This window comes from Pyrus communis, chromosome 10 (genome assembly GCF_041283825.1).
Source record: "Pyrus communis isolate YQ-2024b chromosome 10, ASM4128382v1, whole genome shotgun sequence".
NCBI classification, from domain to species: Eukaryota; Viridiplantae; Streptophyta; class Magnoliopsida; order Rosales; family Rosaceae; genus Pyrus; species Pyrus communis.
Window position 1 is genome coordinate 31,277,797 of NC_142574.1, and position 12,102 is coordinate 31,289,898.

A 12,102-nucleotide genomic window follows, 5' to 3' on the forward strand; every position below is an offset into this window, starting at 1 on the left:
AGAAGCTTCTTTCAATGTATAAAACACAGAGTCACAGACGTAAGCACCGCATGAGATTACTGAATTTTATAATCTCAGCTGTTGAAATAAAATGCGAAACTGCTGAAAGATGAAGCAAAAATATTGACTTTGAGAGTGAAGTTTACTAACAGTTTAATATGCTTAAAATGCGAATCCATCTGCTATTCATAATATTATTTTATCTGAATTTTAGCCCAAAACGGTATTCAATTATTAGTATTGCTACAGTAAATGCTTTGAATTTCTTCATGTTCTTCGTATTCTTCTTCAGCTTGCTTCTTCTGTCCCGTTGTGCCGAAATTTATGAGATAAGCCCTTCGCAACCATTATCAGAGGGACAAACTATTGTCTCCCCTGGCCATGTTTTCGAATTGGGATTCTTCAGTCCTAATAATAATTTCGGTAATAATAAGTACGTGGGGATGTGGCACAAGAGTATATTTCCTCGAAAAATTGTATGGGTGGCCAACAGAGAAAAGCCGATTGCAGCTTCAGACACCTTGGCGAGTTTGAGAATAAGCAGCAAGGGGAATCTGGAGCTTGTAGATGGAAAACTGAATTCTCTTTGGTCAACGAATATTTCGGTGCCATCTAATGGTTCAGCTGCAGCTCTTTTAGACAGTGGGAACTTTGTCGTAAAAGATGATGCTGTAGGAGCTGATCCATTGTGGCAGAGTTTTGATTATCCTAGCGACACACTTTTACCAAGTATGCTGCTGCGGTTCAATAACAAATCTGGAGATACAAAATTCCTGACTTCCTGGAAAAGTGAGAGTGATCCATCGATGGGGATGTTCTTGGTTGGACTGACACCAGAGGTGCCATCACAGATGGTAATCTGGATTAATGGATCAACTCCCTACTGGAGAAGCGGGCCGTGGGATAAATCAAAGTTCATCGGGCTACCAGGTACGAATGATGGGTATCTAGGTGGATTCATATTGGATGATAATGTGAGGCAAGGACCAAAGTATTATTCTTATAATTTCGGGGACACTTTGGCATACTTTGACATCTCTTCAGACGGTGTAGTTAAGCTTAAGTTTTCGGAGCGTGGAGAGAACTGGATTCTTAACTTTGTGGCACTGAACAGTTCATGTGATAAGTATGCAGCATGTGGACCTTTCGGGATTTGCAAACGTTCTGAATCTCCAACGACTCCAATATGCAAGTGTTTGAAAGGGTTTGTACCGAAGTCACACGAGGAATGGAGCAAGGGAAACAGGACAGGAGGGTGTGTGAGGCAAACCAAATTGGTTTGTGAGACTAATACAAACCAGTCAGTTGCTTCGAGAAGAAATGAAGACGGGTTTTGAAGGTGGTGCGGTTAAAAGTACCAGATTTTCATGAATATATCAGGTCTTCGGATGCAGAAGAGTGCAAAACGAGATGCTTAAATAATTGTTCTTGCCTGGCTTATGCATATGTCAATGATATAGGGTGTTTGGCCTGGTCCAATGACTTAATTGATATACAGGAATTTTCCTATGGCGGACAAGATCTTTTTGTTCGTCTGGACCGCTCAGAACTAGGTAAGTGATAATATTGCTTGTACAGCTCCAATTAGCTAGTTATATGTTTCACACAAATTTTGTTTTACTAATTCAATTTTTTCAGGTGAAGGAAAGCCATTAAAGTTAATTGCCAGCCTCACAGCAATTTGTTTGATTTGTATCTTGGGTGCCATAGCTTTTGGTTTCCAGAGGTTGCGAGCTAACAAAAAGGGTAAGAGAATTAGATGGATGTGATTGATATGAGCAAACTAACCAAAATGCTTGTTTTGACCTGAATATGTTATTCCGCCGATCTGATTCAGTCTTTTATTCTTACGTTTTCCATATCAGGAAATGGCAGATTAACTGATACAATTGAGAACGCAAGAGACACTCTTCAAGAATATATTAGAAAATATGATCCATCAGAGCTATTCATCTATAATTTTGATAGCATATTAATCGCAACGAACAATTTCAGTATCACAAACAAACTTGGGGAAGGAGGATTTGGCCCTGTTTACAAGGTGATTATACGTTCTTTATTTTTTCTCTCCATATATAGGAAATTTAATTTCACAACAGCTACAAGCCTACAAGTCTACAACTGCATAGTGAAATGATTAATTTGTCGCCGGCCTTGTGTAGGGTAAGCTGGAAGAAGGGAAGGAAATAGCAGTAAAAAGATTATCTAGTAGCTCAGGGCAGGGCATGGAAGAGTTCAAGAATGAAATGCTGTTGATCTCCAAACTCCAACATAAAAATCTTGTTAGGATCATGGGTTGCTGTGTTAAAGACGACGAGAAGTTACTGATTTACGAGTTCATGGCAAACAGAAGCTTGGATACTCTTCTATTCAGTTAGTTTTTTTTCACCGGCACTCTTTCTGTCTTGCTAAAATTTCTTTTTGTTACCCATCAAGTTCCTTAATAACGTATTGGTAATCTCTGTTCACTTTTTTTTTTTATTTTTTTTTTAAATTGTACATTTTAATGGGTATTGTGTTCAGATCCAACACGAAGAGCAGTGCTTGATTGGGGTAGACGCTTCAATATTATTCAGGGTGTTGCTAGAGGGCTTCTTTATCTTCATCGTGATTCCTATTTGAAAGTCAGTAACATTCTCTTGGATGAGAAAATGAACCCAAAAATTTCGGATTTTGAATTGTCACGAATCGTTGAAGCGGCACAGAGTCTAGCAAATACTCACAAGGTTGTGGGAACACTGTAAGCATCATTTCTTTTCCTCTTCTTGGAAGAACATTTTTCTTAAGACCGTACACAAAGAAGCAAAATTTTATCTAAATACTAATTAATGGATTGTCCAGTGGTTATATGTCTCCAGAGTATGCCATGGGCGGAATATTTTCTGAAAAATCTGATGTTTATAGCTTCGGCGTTTTGCTATTGGAAATTGTTAGCGGCAGAAAAAGTACCAGCTTCTATTACAAAGAAGAACAACTAGGCTTCCTAGCTTATGTAAGCTCACATCCTAAATCTAATGAATTATGAAATTATGAGCAGATCAGTTTAATAATTGTAGCCAACATAAATGAACTTTGTCAGGTATGGCACTTGTGGAATGAAGGCAGGGGATTGAAATTTGTAGATGAAGTGTTGGCGGATTCTTATTCCTTATCAGAAGTAACGAGATGCATGCACATCGGGCTTCTTTGCGTGCAGGACAAGGCCGCAGACAGGCCTACCATGCCTGATGTAGTTTTCATGCTAAGTAGTGAAAAGGATCTTCCACCGCCTAAGCAGCCTATATTTACTAATTTCGAAAACTCATCAGTCTACGATCCTCACCCACATTACGACAGCATTTTCTCGGTGGATGAAGGTACCATAACATTGATTGAAGGAAGATAGGCAAAATCCCATACCGATGCATCACAATGCAATGAATTTCGGTCATGTTCTTAGACCTACAAGTCGAGTTAATCTCAGCCACATAAGTTGCTAGGTTTGGTTATAGACTAGTCATAGTCTTCGTCCAGCAGTATTATATGTTGAATAGTCAGATTGCTTGTTACATTGTATAAAATGTCAAATTATTAGAGAGACGGGCCAAAGTTCATTTCTAACAATACCAATATCATTTCCAACTTGTTAATTACCACCTGCACAGTCTGACAGGTGTGGAGTTTTACCACAAAAGACTTCGGTATTAAATGGAGTGGGGTTGAAATATTTAAACTCTTCTTTCTTTCTTTCAACAGCTGATGTGGAATATTCAACATAAAACACAGATGTAAGCTTATACCATTTACTGAATGAGAATAGTACAGAGTTTTATAATCTCAGCTGTTGAAATAAGATGTGAAACTGCTGAAAGATGAAGCAAAGATATTGACTTTGAGTGCATTGGCAGAAATTTTCTGCACAACAAAATGGAAAAGTCATTTTGCTAATAGTGAAGTTTACCAATAGTCTAATACGCTTCAAATGCGAATCCACCTGATATTCAAAAAATTCGTTCATCTGAATTTTACCCAAAACAAAATTCAACTGTTAGTATTGTTTTCCTAGAAAAATTAAAGGGTAAAGTACAAAAAACTACCTCAACTATTGGGGTCACGACAGTTTCATACCTCATCTTTTAAAATTGACAATGTCATACCGCATCTTACGAATTTGTGACAATGTCATACCTCCATCAATTTTTCTGTTAGTTTTTCTGTTAAATGCTGACGTAGCAAAAGACGGGGACCACTTTCTATTAAAAAATTAATAAAATATTATTAAAAACTAAAAAAAATATTTAATATTTTTTAAATATTAAAATAATAAATAAAAGTAAAATTTAAAAAAAAAAAAAAGGGTAAAGTACAAAAAACTACCTCAATTATTGGGGTCACGACAGTTTCATACCTCATCTTTTAAAATTAACAATGTCATACTTTTATGACAATGCCATACATCCGTCAATTTTTCTGTTAAGTGCTGACGTGGCTTGATTCGTGACCTACTTTCTATTAAAAAAATTATTAAAAACTAAAAAACAATTATTTAATATTTTTTAAATATTAAAATAATAATAATAAAAAGCAGAAAAAAATAAAAACCCTAATTTCGTCCCTCCCCTCCCCCTCCTCCCTCCTCTCTCCTCTCCCCATCTTCATCTTCTTCCCCCACCTGCAAATCCCAACAAAAAAAAAAAAAAAATCCAATTTTTCTTCCCCCCACACCCACACTCAATTTCCCCACACCCACACTCACACTCTTCTCCCTCCTGCAACCCAGAAAAAAAAAAAAAAAAAACCTAGATCCCGTCGGCGGGAAGATGGGTGTGCAGAGAAGGTGAAGGATGGGTGCGGAAGAGGATGTGGAGAATGGATGAAAGTGGTGGATTTGGGGTTTGATGGGTTTTCAAATTTTTTTTTTCCTTCTTTTTTTCCTCTTCTTCTTCTTCCTCCTTCTTCTTCCTCTTCTTCTTCTTCCTCCTTCTCCTTCTTCCTTCTTCTTCTTCCGCGCTGACAGGGGGGAAATTTTTTTTTTTCCTTCCTCCTTTTTTTCCTCTTCTTCTTCTTCTTCTTCTTTCTCCTCCTCCTCCTCCTTCTCCTTCTTGTTCTTCTGCAGGGGGTTGTTGGGTTTTCAAATTTTTTTTATTTTTTTGGGTTTGCATGTGGAGGGAAGAAAATGAAAATGGGGAGAAGAGAGAGGAGGGGGAGGGGGAGGGGAGGGACAAACTGATGGTTTTTTTTTTCTCTGCTTTTTATTATTATTTTAATATTTAAAAAATATTAAATAATTTTTTTTTAGTTTTTAATAGAAAGTATGTCCCGAATCAAGCCACGTCAGCACTTAACAGAAAAACTAACAGAAAAATTGACAGATGTATGACATTGTCACAAATTTGTAAGATATGGTATGACATTGTCAATTTTAAAAGATGAGGTATAAAACTGTTGTGACCCCAATAGTTGAGGTAGTTTTTTGTACTTTACCTTTTTTTTTTTAATTTTACTTTTATTTATTATTTTAATATTTAAAAAATATTAAATTTTTTTTTTAGTTTTTAATAATATTTTATTAATTTTTTAATAGAAAGTGGTTCCCGTCTCTTGCCACGTCAGCATTTAACAGAAAAATTGACGGAGGTATGACATTGTCACAAATTCGTAAGATGCGGTATGACATTATCAATTTTAAAAGATGAGGTATGAAACTGTCATGACCCCAATAGTTAAGGTAGTTTTTTATACTTTACCCAAAATTAAATTATTCCTGTGTGAACAAGAACCGAAACTGCTGTTAATGCTTTGAGTTTCTTCATGTTCTTCCTATTCTTCTTCACCTTGCAATTTCTCTATGTAACAGGCCTCGTTTTTCATTACTATAATTCGTAGTCTCTGGCCTGCTTGTTTAACACTGTAAAATGCATGGGATATATGAATGACATTATTGCTTTCATTCCAAATGACCGCATTCATTAGACCCAACACGAGGAGCTGTGCTTGATTGGGCTAGACGTTTCAATATTATTCAGGGTGTTGCTAGAGGGCTTCTTTATCTTCATCATGATTCCTGTTTGAAGGTGATACATAGAGATTTGAAGGTCAGTAATATTCTCTTGGATGAGAATATGAACCCAAAAATTTCAGATTTTGGATTGGCACGTACTGTGGAAGGGACAGGAAAAACAAATAGGTTGTGGGAACACTATAAGAATCATTCCTTCTCTTTTTGGAATAACATTTTTCTAAGACCAGAAACAAAGAAGCAATATTTATAGTTAAATACTAATTTATTACTTGCTCAGTAATTATATGTCTTCGGAGTCTTGTTGTTAGAGATTATAAATGGCAGGAAAAATGTCAGCTTTTATTACAATGAAGAACTAATGTCAGCTTTTATTACAATGAAGAACTAGGCTTTCCGGTTTATGTAAAGGCTGGTTTGGTATTGTTGTGCTTTGAAAGAAAGCTGCTTCTGCTGTGCTGTGAGAATAAGTAGCTGTGAAATAAAGCAGCAGAGTGTTTGGTAAACTTTTTTGTAAAAGTGCTTTTGAAAAAAATAAGCAGTATTATAGTGTTTGGTAAACTTTTATGTAAAATAGATGTGAAAAAAAGCTGGTTTTTCAAAGCTGGGTTTTGCAGCTTCTTGTTTTTGGCTTTTTTTCACCCAAAACTGTGAAAAAAAGCTGAAACTGAATGTTTACCAAACACAAAAACAGCTCCCAACATTTTTTGATACCAGCTTTTTTCAGAATCACCTCAGTACCAAACCAGACCTAAGTTCACAATTCTAATCTGATAAGACGTGAAATTATGAGCAGTCTACTTTTTTTATAGCTTAAAATAATCTATACAACGAAAATTGGCAGATTCTCTGCCCTCCCACTTCCTGTGTTCTTTTGTTTGTGTAGTTACAATTAAGTCACGTCAATATTTTATATTACTATTCATTTTTGTCTTATTATCTTTATAAAAAAACAATATAAAATGTTGATGTGGATTAACTATGATCACACAAAACAGAAAAGCACGAGAAATGAGAGGGAAACGTATCTTGCTCCAAACTGAATTCATCAGACCACTCTGACAATTGTAGCTAACATACTGACCAGGATCCTTTCCTGATCTAAGGATGAGGATCCTCATGACTAAGGGATGTGGGCCGTTGGATTTTTATCTAACAGCTACAAACAGGGGCTCCATTTAAAGTTATAATAATTATAACCGTTGGATTTTTATCTAACGGTCCACATCTCTTGATCATGAGGATCCTCATCCTTAGATTAGGAGAGGATCCTGGTTCCATACATACATGAATATCTTCCACCAGTTTGCTTTCCTTGTCATCTATCTTACTTTCATAGTATTTATAATACAAATAGATATATTAAAAAAATTTCGGGGGCCCCAAAAATTTAGGGTCCTAGGCAGTTGCCTTGTCCGGCTACCTTTAGAGCTGGATTTGTTTATATCCTCCTTCTTTTTCATGTATTTTATTTCTTGTATTACGAAGAGTTAAAGTTTATATGTCCTATCGGCTAAGTTTATATGTCCTGCTGGCTAGATATAATTTTTTTTTTTTTGGCTCCATCAATAAAATTTTGGGATTTTTTGATATGGGTCCAAAGTAACTAAAAATTAGACCTATTTTAAAAGTTAAAAGTCACTAAAAATTGAACCTATTTCAAAAGGTAGTCTATAAAATTGGACCTATTTCAAATTTCTTAAAATTCTTCTTATATCATCCAGGTTTTCTAAAATAAAATTATCCTAGTTCCCAAAAAGTACATAGCAACATTACGATTAAATGGATCCATTTAAGCAATCACGACAAATAACGGCACGAAAAATTATGCAGAGGTACTTGCAGAAATGTTTGATTGAGGCAGATTGTCTGCCCTCTGTTTAGGTGTCTTTCTCATCCTCTTCTATTTTATACGATCATGGTTAAACCACGTCAATATTTTATATTGATTTTTTAATAGACATAATAAGACAAAAAGTAATAGGAATATAAAATGTTAACGTGGCTTAACCGTGATCGCACAAATAAGAGGGAATGAGAACGACACCCAAACAGGAGGGCAGACAATCTACCTCTGATGCTAATTATCTGTGAAGATAAGACAAGACAATCGCATCCACACGATTCAAATCAACCACAGCACTGGCTTATTTTAGTTAGTGGGATTTTTAGTTTGGGAAGTGTTATTGTCACTTCAAAAATCTCATTCTACACAGTGTATTTTTCTAAATATAGAAAATTTAGAGTGTAGAATAAGGAATTTTGAGTACGAATAACAATTCCTTTTAGTTTTGGTTAAAATTGATTAGTCTATCATTAGCATTAAGTTTGCTCACTAGCTTTGTTAGGTCGTTTGTCAGAGTTGGTTGCGTGCAAATCCTTTTGGTTTTGGACCTAGATTGTCTGCCCTCCCATCCCATACTCTTCCCATCCCCTCCTATATTCTGTGATCACGATTAAGCCAGTCAACATTTTATATTGATTTTTTTATAGAAATAATAAGACAAAAAGTAATGAGAATATAAAATGTTGACGTGACTTAACCGTAACCACAGAAATAGAAGGAGATGGGAAGGGTATGGGATGGAGAGGGCAGATAATCCAATTATTGTGCTCATCAGTTCGAATCTTCTTTCTTTTAAAAAATTAGAATAGTTTAAAATATTATTTGAGCTAAATATAACAGCCACTGCAAAAACAAAAAAAAAAAAAAAAAAAAGAGTGAGAGAGGGCAAATAAAGTCGATTAAGTAAGCTTTATGATAATTAATTAGCCAAAACCAGCACCTAAATACTCATCACCAAGGTTTCGGATGACAATTAGATTGCGGCTCAGGTAAATGTCTAATTTTTTATCGGCTGTTAGTTCTGATAAATTTAATGACATTTCTTTTATCAATCATTATGCTCATTTTAAAGTTATCAATCTTTTCTTAGCGAACACAGAATTCGGTATGTGATAATATTGCTTGAACAACTTCACTTATCAATTTTTTCTGTCTCATACTCCATGCAATATTCTTCTCAGGTGAAGAAGGAAAGCAGATAAAGTTAATTGTCGGCCTTGCGGCGATCTGTTCTATCAGTATATATATAGTTGCCTTGGTGTTCGGTTTGCACAGGTTGCAAGCAAAATCAGGAATCATCAAAGCAAGAAAGGAAATTAGATTGACTGATACACGTTATACATCAAGAGAAAGACTTCAAGAATATATTAGAACACATGATCCATCAGAGCTATTAGTCTATGAATATGATTTCGATAGCATAGTAATTGCTACAAGCAATTTCAGCATCACAAACAAGCTCGGACAAGGAGGATTTTGCATAGTTTATATGGTGATTATTCATTTGCGTTTTCTTTAATTTCAAAAGAAAGTATATAGGTATACAGACAGGAATGTAATGTTAATTTTTCGACCTCGTATAGGGTAAGCTAAAAGAAGGGAAGGAAATAGCAGTAAAAAGACCACCTAGCAGCTCGGGGCAAAGCATCGAAGAGTTCAAGAATGAGATGTTCTTGATCTCCAAACTCCAACACAGGAACCTTGTAAGCTGATGGGCTGCTGCATAAAAGATGATGAGAAGTTAATAATTTACGAATTCATGCCAAACAAAAGCTTGGATACTCATTTATTTGGTTCGTTTCACCGGCCTTTTATGTTTGCCTCCAGTTTCTCATTGTTCATACAACTGTTCTGTATCTTCTGGAAAATGTTTTCACTGTAATGTGTGCAATAATTAGATCCTATGCGGAGAAAGGAGCTTGGTTGGGCTAGACGCTTCAATATTATTCAGGGTGTTGCTAGAAGGCTTCTTTATCTCCACCATGATTCCTGTTTGAAGGTAATACATTGGGATTTGAAGGCAAGTAATATTCTCTTGGACGAAAACATGAATCTCAAAATTTCTGATTTTGGGCTAGCACGTACCTTTGAAGGGACACAGAATTTAGCAAACACTCAGAAGGTTGTGAGAACTCTGTAAGTATTGATCATTTCACCCTTCTTTCTATTCTTAGAATTCAAGTGGATAATTGTTAGTTAAGTACTAATAATTTTCTTGTGCAGTGGCTATATGTCTCCAGAGTATGTCATGGTGGGATAATCTCTGAAAAATCTGACATGTATAGCTTTGGGGTCGTGGTATTGGAGATTATTAGCGGCTGGAAGAACACCAGCTTTCTATGACCATGAAAGAAAGCTATCCTTCATACCTTATGTATGTTCAAACTCTCAATCTTAATGTCACATTGTGATTTCATGATGAGTCTCTTTCATTTATGTAACATTATGAATGTTGTCAGGTATGGCACATCTGAAGTGAAGGCAAGGGATTGTACTTAGTAGATGAAGTATTGGATGGTTCGTGTTTCGCATTAGAAGAAGTGATGAGATGCTTGCATATTGGGCTTCTTTGCGTGCAAGACAATGCTGCAGATAGGCCAACCATGCACGAGGTGGTTTTCATGCTAAGTGGCGAGATAGATCGTCCACAACCTAAGCGGCCTATATTCACTTTCGAAAACCCAGTTTCTGATCCACGGCCGTGGTATGACAATACTTGCTCCGCCAATGAAGCCACCATAACATTGCTTGAAGGACGACAGACGGAAGCTAAATGTCGATCATTGTGACAGTCCGTCTCAAAATTTATGGAAAGAAATGATATTTTTGAAATTTCACTAAGTTTTGGATTTTTATTTTAAAATTTGTTTTATGGGTTTGGTTGGTGAGCCACGTGGGGCCCACCCCGGAACTTTTGTCCCTCGGCCTCTCTCCTCTCCTCTACCCCTAGTGCTTTCTCACAGTTCATTCTCTCTCTCTCTCTCTCTCTTTCTATCTCTGTTCTCTTCCTCTCCACTAGCTGCACCACACACACACACACACGAACGCTTTCTCTCGGACCTTTCTCTCTCGCAACCCACCATTACTCCCTTCCCCCATGCGAGTTCCACAAGTTTGGAACGAAATGACAACCGTAGCAAGTGCACCGTGGCTACACCACTGTGCAGTTCGTTTTCCGGCTAGCCCTTGTTGTAGGTGAGTCCCCATAGCCTTTTATTTGGTTCTCAAGGATAGTTTCAGGCTTAGTTTTTGTTAAAAAAAAATGGTTTTGGGTGAAGGTTTAAACGTGAAAACTGCTCGGGGAGCATCCTCCATATTTTCCGGCGAATACCCCGTGGCTTCGAGTCATTTTCCGTCCAACACCCACCACGTTTGTGGAAACCAAAGTTACGGTTTGATTCCTTATTTTCTGGGTTTCATTTTGGTATATGAAATGACATGTTTTGGTCGAGATTTGAGCTCCGTCGGAGCTCGGGAGTTATCCCGGCTGGAATCCGGCTTTCTCCTTCATTGGGTCCGGCGACCAATGAGTTGAGTTGGGCCAGCCCAACCCACTTAAGCCCAAGCCCAAGTCCTTTTGAGTCTAGGCCTTTGGGCCATTTAGAACTCAGGCCTTAGGCCCGTGACCCCCAAAGCCCGAACTCCTTTTATTTATTTATTTATTTTATTTGTTTTCTGGAACCCAAAGGCCCTAGGGCCTTGTGGACCCAGGCCTTGTGGCCCAAATAACCCAAAACCCAAACCCTTTTAACCTAATCCCCTACCTATTAACCCAAAACCCTTAAGATCCAAGCCCAACCTGGTGGAATATTATTGTGTTGATTTTTTCGAAATTTACCCATGACCTTTCTTAAGGTAATTCGACGTTCTTAATCGGTTTTTGATGTTCGTTTTTTCAAATTCAATCGTCAGAATATAGTTTCATTAATGGTAACCTTTATGTGTTTAGGTGTATATATTGTGGCGATTCCGTCTTCTCTAATTTGTGTGGCTCTTCGGCAGCGAAGTATCTGTGAGTGGACCTCTTCTAAAATGCATGTTTTAATAGTAGAAATGCATACATGAAAAACATGATTTAATGGTTATATTTTATGAGTAAATTGGCTTTACACTTACGATATATTATGTTTACTTAGAATATTTTAGAATACCATATTTTTTATTGAACGCATGTTCTTCGTAAGATATGTGATGGATGACGATATACTATTTAGAACATGTTTTTACACACTTCTTTATACTATAGATGATAGATGAC

The 12,102-nt window shown here is 36.6% G+C and overlaps 1 protein-coding gene, 1 long non-coding RNA gene and 2 pseudogenes across 3 annotated transcripts; all 4 read left to right on the forward strand.

Annotated features, from left to right (window-relative positions):
* Positions 1-158: 158 nt before the first annotated feature.
* Positions 159-1,337, forward strand: LOC148693890 (G-type lectin S-receptor-like serine/threonine-protein kinase At1g61390 pseudogene; annotated as a pseudogene).
* Positions 1,338-1,421: 84 nt separating this feature from the next.
* On the forward strand, positions 1,422-3,579 carry LOC137727951 (G-type lectin S-receptor-like serine/threonine-protein kinase At1g61430). Its single transcript, XM_088678265.1, has 7 exons — positions 1,422-1,553; positions 1,639-1,746; positions 1,866-2,041; positions 2,163-2,373; positions 2,524-2,740; positions 2,842-2,992; positions 3,080-3,579. Exons 4-7 carry the CDS (start codon positions 2,226-2,228, stop codon positions 3,383-3,385), a joined length of 822 nt encoding a protein of 273 aa, XP_088534391.1. The 5' UTR covers positions 1,422-1,553; positions 1,639-1,746; positions 1,866-2,041; positions 2,163-2,225; the 3' UTR covers positions 3,386-3,579.
* A 5,454-nt stretch (positions 3,580-9,033) lies between these two features.
* Positions 9,034-10,682, forward strand: LOC137728582 (G-type lectin S-receptor-like serine/threonine-protein kinase At1g11280; annotated as a pseudogene). The gene is made up of 4 exons (XR_015952506.1): positions 9,034-9,336; positions 9,428-9,980; positions 10,068-10,218; positions 10,304-10,682. The product of XR_015952506.1 is annotated as a G-type lectin S-receptor-like serine/threonine-protein kinase At1g11280 (transcript).
* Positions 10,683-10,818: 136 nt separating this feature from the next.
* Positions 10,819-11,913, forward strand: LOC148693891 (uncharacterized). Its single transcript, XR_015952507.1, has 2 exons — positions 10,819-11,039; positions 11,123-11,913. It is a non-coding gene; the product is annotated as an uncharacterized LOC148693891 (long non-coding RNA).
* Positions 11,914-12,102: the final 189 nt, after the last annotated feature.